This window comes from Crotalus tigris, unplaced genomic scaffold, assembly GCF_016545835.1.
Source record: "Crotalus tigris isolate CLP2741 ecotype Arizona unplaced genomic scaffold, ASM1654583v1 scf7180000018301.7375997, whole genome shotgun sequence".
NCBI classification, from domain to species: Eukaryota; Metazoa; Chordata; class Lepidosauria; order Squamata; family Viperidae; genus Crotalus; species Crotalus tigris.
Window position 1 is genome coordinate 2,130,332 of NW_024096931.1, and position 21,599 is coordinate 2,151,930.

The 21,599-nt window shown below is 47.7% G+C and overlaps 1 protein-coding gene across 4 annotated transcripts in view; it reads left to right on the forward strand.

Annotated features, from left to right (window-relative positions):
* The window catches only part of LOC120310857 (Grid2 interacting protein), a 102,846-nt gene that overhangs the window by 4,970 nt on the left and 76,277 nt on the right, over positions 1-21,599 (forward strand). Inside the window, exons 1-2 of one of the 4 annotated variants that reach the window (XM_039349732.1) lie at positions 45-1,668; positions 9,621-10,207. In XM_039349732.1, coding sequence (XP_039205666.1) covers positions 9,623-10,207 — 585 coding nt within the window. In that variant the 5' untranslated portion in view covers positions 45-1,668; positions 9,621-9,622. Of the gene's footprint in view, positions 1-44; positions 1,669-2,282; positions 2,390-9,620; positions 10,208-21,599 lie in introns of those variants that run through there. The other 3 variants (XM_039349729.1, XM_039349731.1, XM_039349730.1) reach the window with 3 other exon arrangements.

Sequence of the window (21,599 nt, forward strand, 5' to 3'; positions counted from 1 at the left end):
GCCCTCGTGACGTCACACGCGCGCGCTCGAGAAGGCGGGATGGGAATTGTAGGAGCTGCTCCGCTGCGTTGAGGCTTAAGTGGGAAGCGCCATTAGACTAACGGCGGTCGGTGAAGGAGCTGCGGTCTTTTGGTCTCGGTCTGCGCGGTGCTTCCAGGGCTTGTTTAAAGAAAGAAGAAAAAAAGATGGAACAGCCAGCCAAATATAAGCGCTGACGACCAGATGGCTGCAAAGAAATATCATCCTTCCAATCAACACCACCCCCCATATTCAGTCAGAAGTAACCCTATTGCCCCCCCATCCTGCCAGAACCGGTGAAGCTTCTTGGATGAGAAGAGAAACGTCTTCTTTTTCCTCAAAGGGGAAAAAAAAACTTTTTTCTCAAAGGAAAACAAATTAACAGTCCACTTGCCCTTTGAAAAGGCACCTTTGAGATAAATAAAGATAAATACAAAATGTAAAATGTGCCACCTGGGGCAGAAAGGCACTCCTGGGCCCCACCAGGTGACCCATGGCCCCCAGGCTAGGCCCCTCTGGTGGAACCCACAGGAAGACATGACCTGCAAGCATGGACTTCAGAATCGGAGCTGGAAGGGATCTTGGAGGTCTTCTAGTCCAGCCCCCTGCTCAGGGGGGACAGACACTGGCAACTGGACAGGAGGGCAAATGGGCAAGGAGAGGAGGACTCGGTAGCTTTTGAATTTCTTTGGCCCCCCATAACAAAACTTACAGCGAAAAACTATTTTAAAAAAAATCCTTAGGCCGACATGCCTATGAAATCACTTTTTCCAGCATCAGCAAGAGTTGGTTCTTCAGTCACAGTATTTTTCAACTCATCTTTATTTTCAAGGACATAACACTTAACAATAATCTAGAATTGACAACGTTCCAAATTTCATGGTGACAAGTCGAGTGATTGTATATATGGGAAAGGGGCTGGATGAAAGCTGCTTTCTGGAATCAGGAAATAAATAACACGAATCTAGACTGTTGCGTCTGTGGATGGACTAGGAAAAGAAAGACACAAATCATTTACAAATTTCACAATATGTGAATGGTTGAATGGAACTGAAAAAAAACAAGATACTCCAAAACCTGGACAGCATTTGATTCTAAGCTAGGCCTCCTGGATGGAAGACATGAGGCATAGCCTCATTTGCCATACAGCTGGTCACCCTACTCTTTGCATGGCTGCAGCTGACCTGTGATGGGCCGGAGGGATGGTCAGCTCCTCCTCTGCCCTTCAGCCATGGGACTGCTTTGGCTGTGCTTTGATTCGGAAGGGGTCAGCCAGGTGGCTCCATGGCTCACTCATTTTGGAGGCTGAAGCCTTCTGGCCCTCCCAGTTGTGTGCCACTACAATTCCCATAAACTGCTTCTAAGGGACGGCCCACAGTGAGTGTGCAAGGGAGCAGCCCTTCCATCTCTCTCAGCTGCTGAATCTTTCAGTCCCTCTGCTCTGCTGCCCATCCACCCCAGGCCTTGCCTGTCTCTTCCTGGCTAGACTAGGCTGCAAAAGATGGCCTTATTAAATTACTGCACGGGAGACTATTTGCCATGGAAACTCAGCCGCTTGCCCCATGGGGCTGTAACTGATCCAGAAGTGCCGAAGCTCTGCCAGAGTGCTCCTTCCCAGCCACCGGTGCTGTTCGGCCTTGCAGGAAACAAGTAAGCTTTCAAAGGGGGACGGGGATGAGGGGAGAGAGAAGCTCTTGGCAGTCCTCATTTTCCCAAATTGGACTTTTCTACATTAATCTCCTTGAAGTCTACATCTGTATCATTTTCTTGACAGCTGCACTTTGCCATCTTCTGTAATCTTCTGACTTCCTGTCTAGCTTGCCACCTAGCCCAGTGGTTCTCAACCTTTTTAATGTCACGACCCCCAACCGGTTGTAAGTCAAGGACTACTCAACCGGTCGTAAGTCGAGGACTACTCAACTGGTGCAGCACCGTTTGCAGAATGGGACTTTTGGCGGGCTCAGCAGGGCAGAGACAGCCTGGACAATTCCTATTGGCTCTCTCTATTCAAGAGAGTCTATTCTATTGGCTTTCAAAAGCCAATAGAATAAAAGGGAGTAGCACAGCTAAGGAAAAGGGGGAAAAAATGGCAGACTGTGTTGTTTGGCGACCCCCGTGAAATGGTCGTTCGACCCCAAATGGGGTCCCGACCCACAGGGGAGAACCACTGACTTAGCCAGTCTTGATCCAGCTTCGTTGCTGAGGCTAGCCAGGTACTGTCACCTGCTGAGGTTCTGGCACTCGGCACTACAGGTAGTGCTCGTTTAACAACCATAATTGTGACCGGCAACCTTCTTGTTAAGCGAAGTGGTCACTGACCAAAACCGTGCTCGGTTTTCCTTTGCTTCACAGACCTGCGAAGATCACAAATGTGAGTATTGGTCATACGATTACTTTTTCATCACCATCACAACTGTGAACAGTCACTAAATGAGGACTACCTGTACACCTTTGAGGTATGCACAGAACAATGCAGTCTTGCAAGAAGCTGTTCTGCGGATCTTCTGGGTGCAGACTGCTGAAGAGCAGGCAGATAAAGATGCCATTTATGGCCTAAACTCTGGAAGTGCTTCGGGGCTGAAAGTGGTCACTCGTAGCTTGAGGAGGAGATTCCAGCTTCCTGAAGCTCCTAGGTCGGGGGTAGGCAACCTTGGCTCTTTTAGGACTCGTGGACTCCAACTCCCAGAATTCCTGAGCCAGCATGGCTCAGCTTGAAAACCTCTTTCTTTTCCCTCAGCATGGCTGGCTGAGGAATTCTGGGAGTTGAAGTCCACGAGTCATAAAAGAGCCAAGGTTCCCCGCCCCTGCCCTATATCAGGGGTCCTCAACCTTGGCAACTTTAAGACTTGTGGACTTCAATTCCCAGAATTCCTGAGGCAGCATGGGGGAACTACGGCCCCCTCATGACTCGTGGACTTCAACTCCCAGAATTCCTCAGCCAGCATGGGGGGAACTATGGCCCCTTCATAACTCGTGGACTTCAACTCCCAGAATTCCTGAGCCAGCATGGGGGAACTATGGCCCCTTCCTGACTGGTGGACTTCAACTCCCAGAATTCCTGAGCCAGCAGGGTTTAGCTTGGAAACCTCTTTCTTTTCCCTCAGCATGGCTGGCTCAGGAATTCTGGGAGTTGAAGTCCACGAGTCATAAAAGAGCCAAGGTTGCCTACCCCTGACCTAGGTCATCAGGCAGGAAGGCTAGAATGCTCCCCTCCAACCTCTTAAGCCCTAAGAAGCCAAGTTTGCTCTCATTATTTTTTAGCCAGGCCAACTCACTAGGATCCTTGTCCTGATCTTAGAACATGGAGGAAACTTCTCTCCATCACTCCCAAGTAATGGGATGTAGGTGTCTGGTCCTGGACCACCTAATCTAAACTCTTCCTCACTGCTCCTGCAAGGCTTTGAAAAGGGTGCTAAGGCAGCAGTCCCTCACCTTTGTGGCTTGGCGGCCCAGCTTGGAGGGATGGGAAAAGGGGAACTGGGCTGTGTGAGCGCAGCTCAATGCATGTGAGTGGCACGCATGCACATGCACACACAGCTTGACTGCAAGTGCAGCTGCGTAGCATGGGCGTGTGCACCAGCTACCGTTCATGCAAATTGAGATGTGTGCACGGGTATGTGCGCCAGCCCACAGCTCGGTTGTGAATAGGCCATGGCTCGGTAGTGGGTCATGGCTGGGAGGTTGGGGACCCCTATGCTAAGGGGAAGATGCTTCACACAAGGAGGCACTTTTTGAGCTGCTTGGCGAGTTGGAAGCCATGAAGAGGCTCTCTCTATTCCAGTGATGGCGAACCTTCTATATCAGTGGTTCTCAACCTTTTTAATGCCGCGACCCCCAACCGGCCATAAGTCGAGGACTACTCAACTGGTGCAGCACCGTTTGCAGAATGGGACTTTTGGCGGGCTCAGCAGGGCAGCCTGGACAATTCCTATTGGCTTTTGAAAGCCAATAGAATTAGACTCTATTCAAGCCAATAGAATAAAAGGGAGTAGCACAGCTAAGGAAAAGGGGAAAAAAAATGGCGGACTGCATTGTTTGGCGACCCCCGTGAAATGGTCGTTCGACCCCAAATGGGGTCCCAACCCACAGGTTGAGAACCGCTGTTTTAGAGACTGAGTGCCCAAACTGCAACCCAAAACCCACTTATGCATCGTTGGGTGCCGGGTGGGTGTGGCCATTGGCTGGGTGTGGCCCATTGGCTGGGCGTGGCTGCAGTGGTAACTGGGTGGGACTAAAAAGTTCAATCAATCAATTCCAACTTTGCAAGATCTTTTTTTTCCCGCGAGAAAAACTGCAACCATTTTCTCTTAATAAAGGATGTCTGTTGGAAGAAATATTCCAAGAGTTCTGTCTCTGGGGCACATCCTGATGAGAAATGTCTCCAACTTTGACCACTTTAAGACTTGTGGATTTCAACTCCCAGAATTCCCCAGTTGGCCCAGTCCACAAGTCTAAAAGTGGTCAAGGTTGGAGACCTCTGTGCTGCTGAACCTCCTCAATGGCCGTTGCGTTCAGAGGATCCCTCTCCCTCCCAACCCAAACTGGCCCAAACTGCAATAATTGGGGAAAATAAATGCAGCTGGCTCAATCAGCATTCCTAATTAATTAGATGACAGATTTTAAACTAGTCTTTGTTTTTTTGTAATATGAAAATTACTGCCCAATTAGTATGGAAGAGATATCTTGCTGGTTTCTGAAAAACAAATCATGCTTCTTGCATCAAAACAATGAGTACTCATGAAAATCTGATTAATGACTTTGGCTATGGAACACATTTATAAAGGACGTAAAACCTGCAGAACCGCTGTGTTAGCCTGCAGGGCTTCAATCGCCGCCATTGTCTGTTTCAAGTGCCGAGAGGTAACTGATGGAGGATAACTTTCTCAGCTGATGATCCTGGAGAACAGCTGGACCAGAAGGACCAAATGTCAGATACCTTCTTCTAGTCCCTGTGCCTTGGTCTGTTGGTGGCCAGTTGCACCTTGGTGGGCATGAGGATCTCCAGATGCAGAGAAGGAGACAGGTTGACTTTGGTGGCCCTTCCAATTCTAGAGTTTTATGATTTGTTTCATTTCTGCCATCGTTCTTGAAATGTTTCACGGTGACCTTGTTCCAGAGACTTCAGAGAGGAATCATCTTTTAATCAAGCATAAGCTCCGTTTGCAAGATAATCAATGGTCACCTTACACCCATCAAACCCATCTTTGTAGCAGGAAGTGGTATTGTCTTACATTCCTCCTTCAAATTTCTGAATCCCTCTCGATATGCATTCCTAAATGCTGAAGCCCCCTCTGCTGGCATTATTAATTTGCTAGCAAGTATTGATCTGGTGCTCTGAGACTTTGGCTTTGAGTCCAGTTCGCCTCCTTCAGATAGGAAGCCCCCTACAAGGGTTGGACTGTGCCATTCCAGTTATAATTCAGGCCTTCTTTGTGCTTGGATTTCAAATTGTAATGTTTCATAAACAGAAGAAGAAAGCGAATAGAATGGAATGGAATAGAATAGAGTGGAGTGAAGTGGAGTGGAGTGGAATGGAATGGAATGGAATGGAATGGAATGGAACGGAACGGAACGGAACAGAACAGAACAGAATAGAATAGAATAGAATAATAAGGATAGAATAGAATAATAAGGATAGGATAGGATAGGATAGGATAGATAGGATAGGGAATGGAATAGGATAGGATAGGATATGGAATGGAATGGAATGGAATGGAATGGAATGGAATAGAATAGAATAGAATAGAATAGAATAGAATAGAATAGAATAGAATAGAATAGAATAATAAGGATAGAATAGAATAATAAGGATAGGGTAGGATAGGATAGGGAATGGAATAGGATAGGATATGGAATGGAATGGAATGGAATAGAATAGAATAGAATAGAATAGAATAGAATAGAATAGAATAGAATAGAATAGAATAGAATAGAATAGAATAGGTCTTGTAGTCCAACCCCTTGCTCAAGCAGGAGGCCTTCTGTTCCTTGCATTTCTTGGGGATCTACAAATTTATTGGGCCATCACAATAATGTGATGAAACTGCGTCAATGAGAAGGAAGCAGGACACAGGAAAAAAAAAACTTCTCAATTAGCTACAAGATTCTGCAGCTAAACAGCTATACTTGGACATGCGAAGGTTAGGTGGGAAAACATCAGTCAAGGCTATAAATGACAAAAGAGCTGTGGCAACTTTCAGACTAACACTTCCAGTATTGTGGCATAAGCTGAAGTGATAGTCTATTTCATTGTTGCATGAAGGACTGTCCAAAGAAAATATTTTACGTGGAAGAAGGAGAAGGAGAGGAGAAGGAGGAGAAAGAAGGAGGAGAAGAGAAGGAAGAGGAAGAAGGAAGAGGAGGAGGAAGAAAAGGAAGAGAAGGAAGAGGGGAAGACAGAAAAAGCCAACCAACAGGGGTAAATAGGAAAAGAAAAAGAAGAGACAGAATTAGCAGTCAATGACTCTCTGGACTCCATGATACTGGAGCCTTTCGGTGTGAATTGGGGGGGGGGGAATCTGCTCCGATCCCTACTTTTAAAACTCTTTCAAAAACATAAAATGGGCATCCCACAGAATCATCCGCCCATTTATCCTCTGCCCCCAGATTGAGTGGCAGCCTTCATTCCCCCCCAGTGCTGCCGCCTTCTGCTGTAAAAGAGGCCAAAACAAAGCACACAGACATTCTTACAACAAAGTATTTACCCATCTAAAGCAGCGGTTCTCAACCTGTGGGTCGGGACCCCATTTGGGGTCAAACGACCATTTCACGAGGGTCGCCAAACAACGCAGTCCGCCATTTTTCCCCCCTTTTCCTTAGCTGTGCTCCTCCCTTTTCTTCTATTGGCTTTTGAAAGCCAATAGAATAGACTCTCTTGAATAGAGTCTAATTCTACTGGCTTTCAAAAGCCAATAGGAATTGTCCAGGCTGTCTCTGCCCTGCTGAGCCCGCCAAAAGTCCCATTCTGCAAACGGTGCTGCACCAGTTGAGTAGTCCTCGACTTACGACCGGTTGAGTAGTTCTCGACTTATGACCGGCTAGGGTTGCGGCATTAAAAAGGTTGAGAACCACTGATCTAAAGGAATAAGAAGCCCTTCTCTTCATATGCTCCAAAGCGGCTAAGGAAGTCTTGCTTCAGGAGTCTTAACTCATTTGTCCTTTGGAAAGGGTCTGCCTTCTGAGAGCTACTTGGGGGCTGTGCTTAAGGCACCAGGCTAGAAACCAAGAGGCTGTGAGTTGCCCTCCCACCTTAGGCACAAAAACGCCTGGGGATCCTGGAGCCGTCACTCTCTTTCTCAGCCCTAGGAAGAAGGAGGTAGTGAGGGCAAAACACTTCGGGATGTGATGTCAGGAAAGCTGCAGGGACTGGCCCAGGCAGTGCCAGGAGTCAGCACTGGCTCAAGGGCCCAAAAACAAATAGAATTGTAATCCAGGACATAAAATGTGCTGCAGGAAGGTTCTCCATGTCTGATTAATCAAAATAAGAGTTGGAAGGGACCTTGGAGATCTTCTAGTAGTCTAACCCCCGACTCAAGTAGGAAACCCTATGCTATTTCAGGCAATGGTTGGCCAATCTCTTCTTGAAAACCGCCAAGTGATGGAGCACCCACAACTTCTGGAAGGCAAGCAGTTACGCTGATTGATTATTCTGACTGTCAGGAAGTTTCTCCTTAGTTCTAGTTGTTTCTCTCCTTGATTAGTTTCCATCCGTTGCTTCTTGTCCTGCCCTCTGGTGCTTTGGAGAATAGGTTGACCCCTCTCTTCTTTGGGGCAGCCCCTCAGATATTGGAAGACTGCTATCATGTCCCCCCTAATCCTTCTAATTAAATTAGACATACCCAATTCCTGCAACTGTTCTTCATATGTTTCAGCCTCCAGCCCCCTAATCATCTTTGTTGCTCTTTTCTACACTCTTTGCACAGTCTCAACATCTTTTTTACAGTATGGTGACCAAAACTGAATGCAGTATTCTAAGTTTGCTCTTACTAAGGCTTTATAAAGCAGTACTAATATTTCATATGATCTTGATTCTAGTCCTCTGTTAAGGCAATCTAGGATTGCGTCGGCTTTTTGGGTTCCCCATGTCTGATTCATCAATTGTACTCTTCATGTCATTGATGGTGGTGCTAGAAGCCCAGGCTTTGCACCCCACGGCAAAGGGGATCCCTTAATGTAGTATTACTTGTGACTAAAAAACCTAGGTTGGTTCGTCCCTTGATTAGTTTCTATCAGTGGTGGGATTCAGCCAGTTTGCACCACTTCGGCAGAACCGGTAGCTATTTTTTTGGTTGCCCAGGCCCAGAATGGACTTCCAGAAGCAGCATCCACACAGAGAACCAGTTGTCCACCTATTTGAATCCCACCACTGGTTTCTATGCATGGCTTCTTGTCCAGCCGAATCCTCACCCTCTCCTCTTGAAGATGAGATGCCAGAGATGGGGCCACTTCATTTTGCCAGTGCAAGATCTTCCCAAGGCCCCCACTGTGGGAAGAGAGCAAAAGAACAAGGGACTGCCTCGGGGGGGGGGGAAAGGAGGGTGGGTGCCTGGGGGTGCAGTGCAGAGTTTCATGCCCGGCAAAACAAGTTTTAATATAGTACAGAGGGTCTAGGACAACTTGCCGTGGCCAACTTGCTCTCAACAACTTGCTGAGGGACCACTCGCAACAGCCAGCTTGCTGTGGGACAACCTAGCGCGGGAAAAGAGTTACACTCATGTAGAAGAAATGGTGGAATAGAATCATTAAAGAAAGGATACCAAAAGAGGGACAAAATGAAATGTGAATGGCAGAAACTAAAATAATCTTAATTATTTTAAATAATTAAATTGTTGAATGCCCTGTGTCAAGTTGGCCCATGATTAGTTAGCTACCTTCTGATGATGTAAAAAAGATGTTGAGACTCTAGAAAGAGTACAGAGAAGAGCAACAAAGATGATTAGGGGACTGGAGGCTAAAACACACAAGGAACGGTTGCTAGAATTGGGTATGTCTAGTTTAACGAAGAGAAGGACAAGGGGGGACATGATAGCAGTCTTCCAATATCTCAGGGGCTGCCATAAAGAAGAGGGAATTAAGCTATTTTCCAAAGCCCCTGAAGGCAGGAGAAGAAGCAACGGGTGGAAACTAATCAAGGAGAGAAGCAACCAAGAACTACGGAGAAACTTCCTGACAGTGAGAACAATTAATCAGTGGAACAGCCTGCCTCCAGAAGCAGTAAATGCTCCAACACTGGAAGTTTTTAAGAAGAGACTGGACAGCCATTTGTCCGAAATGGTGTAGGGTTTCCTGCCTGAGCAAGGGGTTGGACTAGATGACCTCTAAGGTCCCTTCCAACTTTACTAGTATTACTATTACTAGTTGTCCTACAGAGAGTTGGCCATGGTGAGGTGGCTGCAGCGAGTTGTCCCATTCCATAGTGTGGGACCGCTAACCTGGGCAACTTGTGGATTTCAACTTCCACAATTCTGGAAGTCGAAGTCCACAAGTCTTAAAGTTGCCAAGGTTGGTGACCCCTGATACAGTGTGCATGGCAGTCAACCCACTGTTCTTTCGCTTGGGGTGAATGGCTGACTCTCTTCTGTGTGGCCCCTTTTCCTTTGCAGCCATGCCTGCCACCAATGCTGGGTGGCCGGACGCGTTTGGCTTTAAGATCCGTGGAAATGGTCCCTGCTATATCGTGGCTGTGGAGGAAGGCAGCAGCGCCCAGGTGGCTGGCCTCCAGCCCGGAGACCAGGTTTTGGAGATCGAGGGACAGCCTGTTTCCTCCATGAATGCTGAGACCCTGGTGATCCTGGCCGGGCAGTGTGAGAAGGTCCCCCCCAGCATCGGCGTGGTCTCCCGCCTCCGGCAGGTGGACCTTCCCCCGGGGCCGCAGGGACACTTTGGCTTCACCTTGACCTGCAACGAAGGCGATCCCGTGCAGGTGGGAAGCGTGGCTCAGGACTCGCCCGCTGCCAAAGCGGGCATCAAAGCGGGCGACTACATCCTGGAAGTCGACGGCACTCACGTCCGGCGTTATGAGGATGCGGCTGCCGTGATGCGATCCTGCCAGGATGGAGGCCTCAGGCTGGGACTGCTGCGGCTGGGGCGGCTCCGGCGATGGGCTAGCAGCAGCGTGGAGGAGTTCATCCGGAGGGCAGAGGCCGTGCATCAGGAGAGGAGGCAGAAAGCGCGGGAGTTCAGCCAGAAGGTAAGTCGAAGGTGAAGTCCGGGGCTGGATGTGGGGCAGTGGGGATCAGGACCCAAGGCTCCTTGTAAAGCTTTGAAAGCTTGACTACGCACCCCACTTTGGGGCTCAGTGTGTGTGTGTCTGTGTGTGTGTGTCTGTGTGTGTGTGTGTGTGTGCGTGTGTGTGTGTGTGTGAAGGGCCCTGTTGCTTGCCTTCACTACAGGTGGTCCTCGACTTATGACCACAGTTGAGCCCAAAATTTCTGTTGTTAAGTGAGACATGGTTAAGTGGATTTTGCAGCATTGTATGACGCTTGTTAAATCAATCACCACAGTTGTTACATTAGGAAAACAATTGTGAAGGGACTCTGGCTTCCCCCATTGACTCTGCTTGCCAGAAGGTCGCAGAAGGGGATCAACTGATCCCGGGTCACGGCGACTGTCATAAATTCGAGTCAGTTGCCCGGCGTCTGAATTTCGATCATGTGACCACGGGGGATAATGCAACAGATGTAAGTATGACAAATGGTCCTAAGTCACCTTTTTCAGTGCTGTTATAACTTTGAACGGTTACTAAACAAAGTGTTGTAAGTCAAGGACTGCCTGTATTAACCATCACGGCTGCTGTTTATATTTATTTATTTTATGGATGTTTCAACATTAAGAAAACCAAGATCATGGCATCTGGCCCTCTCAATTCCTGGCAAATAGATGGGGAAGAAATGGAGGTAGTGACAGATTTTATCTTCCTGGGCTCCAAGATCACCTCAGATGGGCTCAGCCAAGAAATTAGAAGACGCTTGCTCCTGGGGAGGAAAGCTATGGCAAATCTAGACAGCATACTAAAAGCAGAGACATCAGCCTGCCAACAAAAGTGCGTATAGTCCAGGCCATGGTTTTCCCAGTTGCAATGTATGGCTGTGAAAGTTGGACCATAAGAAAGGCTGAGCGCCAAAGGATGGAGGCCTTTGAACTCTGGTGCTGGAGAAGACTCCTGCGAGTCCCCTGGACTGCAAGGCGATCAAACCAGTCAGTCCTAGAGGAGATCAACCTTGACTGCTCTTTAGAAGGCTAGATCCTGAAGTTGAAACTCAAGTACTTTGGCCACCTAATGAGAAGGAAGGACTCACTGGAGAAGGGCCTAATGCTGGGAAAGATGGAGGGCAACAGAAGAAGGGGACGACAGAGAACGAGATGGCTGGAGGGGGTCACTGAAGCACTAGGTGTGAGCTTAAATGGACCCCAGAAGATGGTAGAGGACAGGAAGGCCTGGAGGAACATTGTCCATGGGGTCGCGATGGGTCGGACACGACTTTACAACTAACAACAACAAAATTTTAAAATTGTAAGCTGCCCAGAGTCACTTGGTTAAGTTGGGTGGCTATAGAAATAACAATAAAACACAGGAACTCCTTGACTTAACAATAGTTTGTTTACAACGGCACTGAAAAAGGTGACTTTTTCTCCCACTTACGACCATTGCAGCATCCCCATGGTCACGGGATCAAAATCCAGATGCTTGGCAACTGGTTCGTATTTACGACTGTTGCAGTGTCCCAGGATCACGTGATCCCCTTTTGCGAGCTTCTGACAAGCAAAGTCAATGGGGAAGCCAGATTCACTTAACAACGGGGTTACTAACTTAACAACCGCAATGATTCATTCAACAAATGTAGCAAGAAAAATCATAAAACAGGGCAAAACTCACTCAACAAATTTCTCACTTAGCAACATAAATTCTGGGCTCAATTGTGGTCGTGAAGCAAGGACACCCTGTACGTCAAGGCCGTGGAAGTGACAGAGGTCAGCAGTGGAGGGGCTGATGAATGAATTCTGCCGAAAGGCAAACAAACATCTGTGGGCCAAGTGAGGCAGTAGCGTAGACCAGTGGTTCTTAACCTTTTTGAACGAATCGCCCCTTTGAGCCAATGAGGAAGTTGTCATCGCCCCCTCCCCCAACAAAACCTCTCAATCACAGCATAGGAAATAATTCTTCCATTTATGCAAACCCTTTTTTTTGTTTTCTTTAAAATTGTCATCAGGACATATCGATGCAAATAATGTAAAAAAGATGTTGAGACTCTAGAAAGAGTACAGAGAAGAGCAACAAAGATGATTAGGGGACTGGAGTCTAAAACATATGAGGAACGGTTGCTAGAATTGGGTATGTCTAGTTTAACGAAGAGAAGGACAAGGGGGGACATGATAGCAGTATTCCAATATCTCAGGGGCTGCCCCAAAGAAGAGGGAATTAAGCTATTCTCCAAAGCACCTGAAGGCAGGAGAAGAAGCAATGGGTGGAAACTCATCAAAGAGAGAAGCAACCTAGAACTAAGGAGAAACTTCCTGACAGTGAGAACAATTAATCAGTGGAACAGCCTGCCTCCAGAAGCAGTAAATGCTCCAAACTGGAAGTTTTTAAGAAGAGACTGGACAGCCATTTGTCCGAAATGGTGTAGAGTTTCCTGCCCGAGCAAGGGGTTGGACTAGATGACCTCCAAGGTCCCTTCCAACTTTACTACTATTACTAATTTATTTCCAGTCTTTTTCCCATATCTCTCATATTCTTGCTATGGCGCACCACTGTATGGGTAGAGGCTGCTGCGCAACTGTACTGAAGCTAGCTGGAGGAACATTTGAAAACACAATTCAATCCACTAATAGCGAGCAATCTGATGTTTTTGTACGACAGATATACAGCAATTCACTGTACGAAAAAGTCTCAAAAGTGTCCCCAAAACTTCTCACTCCATCGCCCCCATATCGCCCTCTTTTCGTTCCTTCGCGCCCCTGAAAAATGAAATCTCCCCCTGGGGGGCAATATCACCCAGGTTAAGAACCACTGGCGTAGACGAAGCAATGGTTGTGTCACACCAGGTGTGTAAAAAAGGAGCAGGGCATTGATTGTATTCTCACAGATGCCATCTGGATTTTTTCTTTTTTTTACTTCCTCTTTGCTTGCCCGTGAAAGCTGACATAGCTAGCTTATGTCACAATTTATAAATCTGTTCCTGACTGAGGGCCAAAAAATTATGAAGTTTTATTTAAGAGGAATTTATTTTTAAGACCTTGCAGAGGAAATGCACCAGGAGCAGAAAAAAACAAAAACAAAACCCAAAACTTTAATTTAGTGTGAACACCTTTACTGCAGGACCACATTCTGTTTGAGATAAACATGATGAGAACCACATTTGAAATCAATGAGACAATTTGCTTGTGGGATTTAAGCTTTTAATTTTGGACTTAGGGCTATTTTTGTGCATGCTTATTACAATGCTAAGTCTACAAATGGCTGACACAGGAAATCCCTGCAGATTTCCCTTGCTTTATGCAAATATGCTTTATTTGATTTCCTGTTATGTAAACCATTTCATCCAAGAATGGGCTTTTTGTGAAAAAAGATGGCTGTTTTGCAAATTGGAGCTGGCAAAGCCAATTTGCACCAAATGTCTGGAAATACTCCAAGGTGTCTTCCTTCCAAAACCGTGTTCTGCCTATTATGTGGTACAGTTATTCTAGTTGTCCATGCTGCCTCCTACTTCTGTACCTGTGTTAGCTCCTCATATTAATATAGGGGTAAAATGGCCAGCCACGTATTCTTCAACCCACAATGAAAACAAAAAGGAGTTTTCTCACAGTAGAATCAAAGCTGGACATACTACATTAGTTTTATAGTACCTAAGTTTTTATAAAACTTAGAAACACCACACCTGAAATACTGCATCCAGTTTTTGACACCACATTACAAAAAAGATATTGAAACTTTGGGAAAAATGCAAAGAAGAGCAACTAGGATGATTAAAGGCCTGGAGACAAAAATATATGAAGAACGGTTGCAGGAATTGGGTATGGCCAGTCTAGAGAAAAGAAGGACTAGGGGAGGACATGAGAGCAATATTGCAGTATTTGAGGGGCTGCCACAAAGATGAAGGGGTCCAAAGCACCAGAAGGCAAGACAAGAAGCGATGGATGGACACTAATCAAGGAGAGAAGCAACCTGGAATTAAGGAGAAACTTCCTAACAGTGAGGACAATTAACCAGTGGAACAACTTGCCTTGGGAAGTTGTGGGTGCTCCATCACTGGAAGTTTTTAAGTAAGAAAAGACTAGACAGTTGCTTGTCTGAAATGGTATAAGTTCTCCTGCTTGAGCAGGGGCTGGACTAGAAGACCTCCAAGGCCCCTTCCAACTCTATTCTGTAAAGCAATGTCCTGTAACATTGTGCCAAAGCTGGTGAAGCATTCTCAGTCCTAGGATGAGCTTTTAACCTGGGAGAATCTACTGAAGGCAACAGGACGAAGGATGCTGATAAAATGTGCGGTGCCATTCTATGCATTCTCTCTCCAGGTTTGTGTCAGAACTGCCACCTCGCGCCCCGCCGTTCGGTACCAGTCTGCCATGAACCCCAGGAGGGGAGAGGGGGAAGAGGGAGGGGAGTGCTTGGGGGGGGAGGGAAAATGACAGTTAGGAAAGTGACGGTGCCATCAGGGTTGCTTCAAGATGAGAAGTTGAGAGCCAGCCTGCAGTCAGAGTGGCCGTTTATTTATTTATGAGACTTATATACCGCTTTAAGTGCAAGCACTCTCTAAGGGGTGTACACCAGTAAGCAATGTATATATATATATATATATTTACATTGCCCCCAACAATCTGGGTCCTCATTTTACCTACCCCGGAAGGATGGAAGACTGAGTCAACCTTGAGCCGGTGAGATTTGAACCGCTGACCTGCTGAACACAGTCAGCTAAAGTGGCCTGCAGTGCTGCACTAACCGCTGCGCCACCTCAGCTCAATTTCAAAAACATCTTCTTGGAGATTGATCAGAGGGGGGGGGGGGTAGCAGCAAAGGGAAAAGTTTTCACTTGGGGAATTGGTGTGCAAATTTCAGTTCTGGCTTTGCTTTACTGGACTTCACTTGACTTCTAATAAGATTGTGCCTTTTGCAACAAATTTGAGCCCAGGATCGTTTTTACTTAGAAGTGCAAGCTGAGTCGGCTGACAGTTTGCTCGAGTGCATCACAAATGTCATAAGTAAATAAATAACCATCCACATTAGAAACACAGCTGGAGAAAAGGCGGAGAAGGTGTTTTATGTAACTGGAGCATAGAAAACAACTTTGAGTGATGTAGGGCTTAAGAATCAGGCTCTAAGTGCGTTTATCAGTGCACTTGAATTACAAAATCGGACACCATCTCTCCCTGTAGCCACGGGTGTGCTGCTAAAAGTTTAGAACCGGCTTTGTCAGTGCCGTTGCTGCTGCCACACTACCAGCCATAGAACAGCGGATTGGTGGGCCAGGCATAGGCGCTCCGCTCTGCTCTTAACCCTCTCACAAAATTCCCCCCCAATTTAACAATCAACTTGCTCAGATTGGCACAAGCCAGCTCCCTGCAGCCCCAAATCTCCTTTTCCCACTGATTCAGTGTCACACTTTCTTTTTTCAGAGAAGGCAAGCCTGGCATAAAGTGAAAGAAGCTGTGTATGTCAAATATGCTAAGTAAATTAAATACCTGACAGTATTTCCTTACAAAGTCCTGTAATAGATTATTGTTGTCAAGTGCCGGGGAAATTAGGAGATCCAAGCAGTTCAAATGGGTTTATTACAAGATTACGCTCTCTACAAGAATCTGAACTACTAACGGTCAAAGCAGTTTGGCGATAGATAAGGAATTTACAGTGGGCTGGACTCCTGTGGGTGCAAATGGACTCATGACTGATGATGTCTTTGACCCCTCCCTTGGGCTGAGCCTGGTCATCTCCTACAATTGTATTAAAATTAGCTTCTAAAGTTATTGGGTGGTAACCTAAGAGGCCCCCATTGCTTTTTATGCCTGTCCTGGATCCCACAGGAGAACAGCAAGCCACAGCCAGCTCGCCTACCCTGCAAGCAGTCTGGGTAGCAGAGAGACTAAGCGTCTGGACACATTGTCAGCTCCTTGACTTGCAGGAGATCTTAGTTCAGGGCTTTTCAACCTTTTCACCCATTGTACCACTTTTAGGATATGGCAACATCCGAGTACCACCAGTAGCCTAGCAAGGTGTCAAAAACTTGATGACCCTCCCCAAAAAAGGAAAAAAGTGATAAAATACAGGTAGTCCTTGACTTACAACAGTTCGCTTAGTGACTGCTCGAAGTTACAATGGCACTGAAAATAGTGCCCCCCAAGCCACAGCTGAACAACACACCTGCCTGCCCGCCTGGCGGCGCTCTTCCTCCTGTCCGAGGTTTTCATTGTTGTGAGCATTTCTGTTGAGGATTGGCAGCAGGGGTGGGGTGGGGTGGGGTTGGAGGGGTGTTTGGTTTTTATTCCCCCCGTCTGCTGGGTGGTTGCAGCAGGTTTTGGTCACTTCACATGACCCTGGGACACTGTGACCGTCATAAATATGAATCAGTTGCCAAGCATCTGAATGTAAATCACAAGACCCTGGAGATGCTGCAACATTCCAGCTGATCGGCACTTCTTCTGGGCTCAGCAGAAGCACCAGGATCAGCTCTGAGTTCCAGCTGGAGTCTGGAGCTGATCCTGGCGCTTCCGCTGAGCCCTGACAGCCCTGCAGCTCCAGCCATCTCTCGCTCAGGCTTGTGCGGTGCTGCCACCGATTCAGCTCATTCCCCGCTACCACTTTTCTAGGATAGTCGTGTACCACTTGCCAGGTGCCAATGTACTACAGGTGGTACCCGTACCACTGGTTGAAAAGCCCTGTCTTAGTAAAGCTGGCAGTGTGAAGCCTGACTTTGATGATGAACAAGTTGAGGAGGACAGCTCACATGTCCTTGTCAGCCTTTTCTGTGGGTCTCAACCACCATGCAGGGTTTGGATCTGGTCTCCAAAGGGTGCTTCAGAATACCAAGGTGGCCCTTGGCTGGCTGCTGCTTCTTCTGTGTCTAGATCAAACTTTAAACTGCCAGAATGAAGCCACCTTCTTGGCTTTATTGCTGGCCAAAATAAGTCATTATTGGTACATGTTTCTGGTAGTAGCCGACATACAAGCAGACGGGCCAGGCTCTGTGTCTCTCCACATTCACACAGCTTGTTGTTATCCGCTAAGAGCCTCCACTTGAGCATCTTGTTTACACTTAGGGACTCCAACTCTCAGCCTATTCAGGGTCCACCAAGAAGTATGTCAGATTCTTCAGTCATATCCTCCTTTAATGTTATTCCTTGATTGATGGTCTCCTTCCTCCATCTTTAAATTCGATTTTGCTCTTGCTGGATTTTAGCTTGTGTTGATGTTCCAAGAAAAAAAATATTATAAGAATAATATTAAAAATCCACCTGGCCTCTTGTGCATTCCGTCTGATGCTTAATCAGGAGAGGAAGGTGCAAGCCACATCCGGCCTGGCTAAGCTGATGGTGCTGGTTTGCCAGTTTTGTAGAAAGAATCCTCATTTTCAATGGAAAGTAGCCTTTGATGTCACCTTGCAAAAATTGGGGTGGGAGGAAGCCTTGGTTGGCTGGAGGACAAGGCTCTGCAGTTCGCTGTCTCATTATTTATTTCCGTTTTAAGACTATCAGGGAGACTTCTTGCATGCTGAGTAGAGTTTATGTATGTGTGTAACTATTGTTTTTAATAATATCTGGAGAAACCGCAGCTTCTCTCTTTATGCTCAGGAGGAGGAAGAACACAATGTTAAACCTTCTGCCTTTCGGCCCGAGTTCTGTGATCAAAAGAGCCATTCATTCATAAGGGGCAGGATATCCTGCACAAACCCCCAGGGACGGATCAGTTGCAATTTTTCCCCTTCTCTTTCCAGCCTACAGTACTAGTAACTAGTCCGTCCTCTTAGGACAGTGGTTCTCAACCTTTCTAATGCCGCGACCCCATAATACAGTTCCCCATGTTGTGGTGACCCCCAACCACTTATACATCACTGGGTGCCAGGGGCGTGGCCAAAGAAAAGGGGGGGAAAATGGCGGACAGCCTTGTTTGGTGACCCCCGTGAAATGGTCGTTCGACCCCAAATGGGGTCCCTACCCACAGGTTGAGAACCACTGTGTTATAAGCATATTGATGATGCTGGACCTCAAATTCTTGATGACCCCTCCCAGAGTCTTCATGTATGGGCTCAATAGAAGTGAGGAGAGGGTTTGCCTGTCTGGCAGCTCACAGAGGAGTAGCCACTGCGCCCACCACTCGTCCTCCCAACTAGAACTGACCGCCGAGAAAGGATCAGAACCATGCAGCGCCAGCTTCCCAACCCCCGACCCCCATAGGCGGTCTAGAAGGATCCGTGGTTGATGATCCTCACAGCTGCTGAGAGGTCGATAGGGCCTCTTTTATGGATTGGAGTCACGTGGCAGATCTGCAATGTCTGGACTTAATTTTAGTAGGTTGCAGAACTATTAAAGTCGGGGATAAATGAAACTCAGGCAGCACAGATTGTGAGAATGCAATTAGCACTTCGTTGCATGCCGGTCAGCCCAGCCTTAGTGGGAGGGAGAAACTATCTTGTTTGTTCGGTCCCCAGAGGAATAGAATAAAAAACCCTGATAATTTCTAATCGTGCAATTCCCCAGCGGAATCTTCTTTTCATATTACTGGGTAAGAGATTAATTTCTCTTTTTAGATCAGTAGCACTTGGGGGAACTGAAGTCCCATTTCCTCAGCGAAAATCACTCTTTTTAATGTAAAATGTGACTCTATTGAACTTTCTGCACGGAGACTGAGGGTTTATCCTATTTAGGAAACTGATAAATCATGGTGATAAATCATGCCGTAGGTCAATGAAGATAGAGAGGCAAAGAAAACTGGTCTCAGGGCCTGATTTTCTTGCAAAGGACACAAAATAAGAAGGAAGGTAGAAAAAAAAATATCAAAACTGCAAGGATGAAAACTGGGAGGGGGGGGCTTCAACAGTGAGCAGAAACAGATCAAGGTGAAATTTAATGACAGAAGCATGAAGTCCTCCAGCTGGGCAGGAAAAAGTGAAAGGCATCAACAGAGGGTCTATGACAGTGATGGTGAATCTTTTAGAGACCAAGTGCCCCAAAACCAGCACCTCCCCGCCACCCCTGCCTGCCCCTGCTCTGCCCCCCACCCCTGCCCGCTCCGCCCCAGCTCCGCCCCCACCCGCGGGGCCATCCACTGCCTCTATGGCCTGCCACAGATCACCCAGGTGGCCCAGCAGTGCTATAACAGCCACGCCTTCCGCCTGCACCCCGCAGCATCAACTGTGCGCAACAGAGAGCAAGGGCGGAGTCACGTCCCTGCTGCCCGGCTGCCATGTCCTTGGCTGCACTGCTCCGCGCGGGCCGTGCTCGAGGACGACTCTCCTCCGGGGGGGTCTGCTGATGAGGAGGGGGCCATGGGGGGAGGGGGCACGTGCCCAAAGAGAGGGCTCTGAGTGTCGCCTCTGGCACCCGTGCCATAGGTTTGCTACCACTGGTCTATGACAACTCGCCATGGCCAACTGACTGCGGGACCAGAATAACCCTAATATCGAAGAAATACTGGAACAGAATCATTGAAGGACGCCAATGGAGAGACCAAATGAAATGGGGATGGCAGCAATTTAAATATTTTTTTAATCTATTTTAAATAATTCAATTGAGTCGTTGAATTGTCCCGCGGCAAATTGGCTGCAGCATGTTTGTCCCATTCCGTCCGCAGAGGCTGGCTGCGGACGGGAGATTGGTGTCTCTGCTGAGCGCAAAGCAACCAAGAGCCAGCAAGCAGTGACTGCTAAAAAGGCAGCTGCTGTGGCGGGAACGGTGACGGTGCCCGCTAGCCAGCGGGAGGGGCGGCCTTCCATACCGTGAAATGAGAGGTGCCACAGGGACCGCCTGGCACGGCGGGTGCTGGCAAGCGGAAGGCGGGTCTTTTCATCCAAAGTGAGAACGGGCAGGCCGAGTTTGCCTTGGCGGTGGGTTGACATGAGGTTGCCCGTTCCACTTCTCAAGGACTTTAGTGCAGTGGTTCTCAACCTGTAGGTCGGGACCCCATTTGGGGTCGAACGACCATTTCACGGGGGTCGCCAAACAACGCAGTCTGCCATTTTTTCCCCCTTTTCCTTAGCTGTGCTACTCCCTTTTATTCTATTGGCTTTTGAAAGCCAATAGAATAGACTCTCTTGAATAGAGAATATTTCAAAAGCCAATAGGAATTGTCCAGGCTGTCCCTGCCCTGCTGAGCCCGCCAAAAGCCCCATTCTGCAAACGGTGCTGCACCAGTTGAGTAGTCCTCGACTTACGACCGGTTGAGTAGTCCTCGACTTACGACCGGTTGGGGGTCACGGCATTAAAAAGGGTGAGAACCACTGCTTTAGTGGCTCGGCCAGACTGCACGGCCTGCTCTTCCCCGGAGGGTATCCACGGGACCCTCAAAAGTGACGGTGGCAGTCACTGTGGTGCCATTGAAGCCCCACCTGTTTTCTGCATAACAGTCTGGGAGCTTCACTGGTCTCCCTTCAAGGCCACCCTTTTGATGCTCCCAGATTAGAACAGGGGCTCTCTAGTTGCCAGCCGCAGAGGCCAGAGAGCCTGGAGCGAGCAAATCCCACAAAAGCAAATGCAAGACGTGGCTCATTTTCCTGTCTGCCTTTCTCAGGTCCAGCCCAAAGAAACAAACTCACACATTCGTTTCAAGAGAAATATTTGGAACCCTTTGACATTTCCACGCGAGAACAGCCACAAAGCTTTAAACCAGTGGTTCTCAACCTTTTTAATGCCGCGACCCCCAACCGGTCGTAAGTCGAGGACTACTCAACCAGTCGTAAGTCGAAGACTACTCAACTGGTGCAGCCCCGTTTGCAGAATGGGGCTTTTGGCGGGCTCAGTAGGGCAGAGACAGCCTGGACAATTCCTATTGGCTTTTGAAAGCCAATAGAATTAGACTCTATTCAAGAGAGTCTATTCTATTGGCTTTCAAAAGCCAATAGAATAAAAGGGAGGAGCACAGCTAAGGAAAAGGGGGAAAAATGGCGGACTGCGTTGTTTGGTGACCCCCGTGAAATGGTCGTCCGACCCCAAATGGGGTCCCGACCCACAGGCTGAGAACCGCTGCTTTAAATTGAACAGGAAGAAAACACAGGCCAGGGGCCATTCATTTAAATGCCTTCCTCTCTCGGGGATGGGCTGGGGTCACAAGAGGCAGGATGGCAACGGCTGGCAAACACAGCTCAGATAACTAGCAGGAGGAGCTCCGCTGCACTCCCGTGGCTGCCATCTTGACTTTCTTGACCTTTCCTGACTTATGGACGCCCTTGCTTCTCCTTGTCCCAAAGGTGCTTTTTCAAAAGGCAACTGAGCTGGGGTTTCCCCCCCCTTTTTTTTTTCTTTGAGAAAGACCTTTCGCTTCTCGTTCAAGGAGCTTCGTCAGTTCTGGCAGGGTGGTGGTGAGGAATGGAAGGATTAGTTCTGACAGGAATGGGTGTGGGGATGTTTGGAAGGATCCTATTTCTTTGCAGTCATTT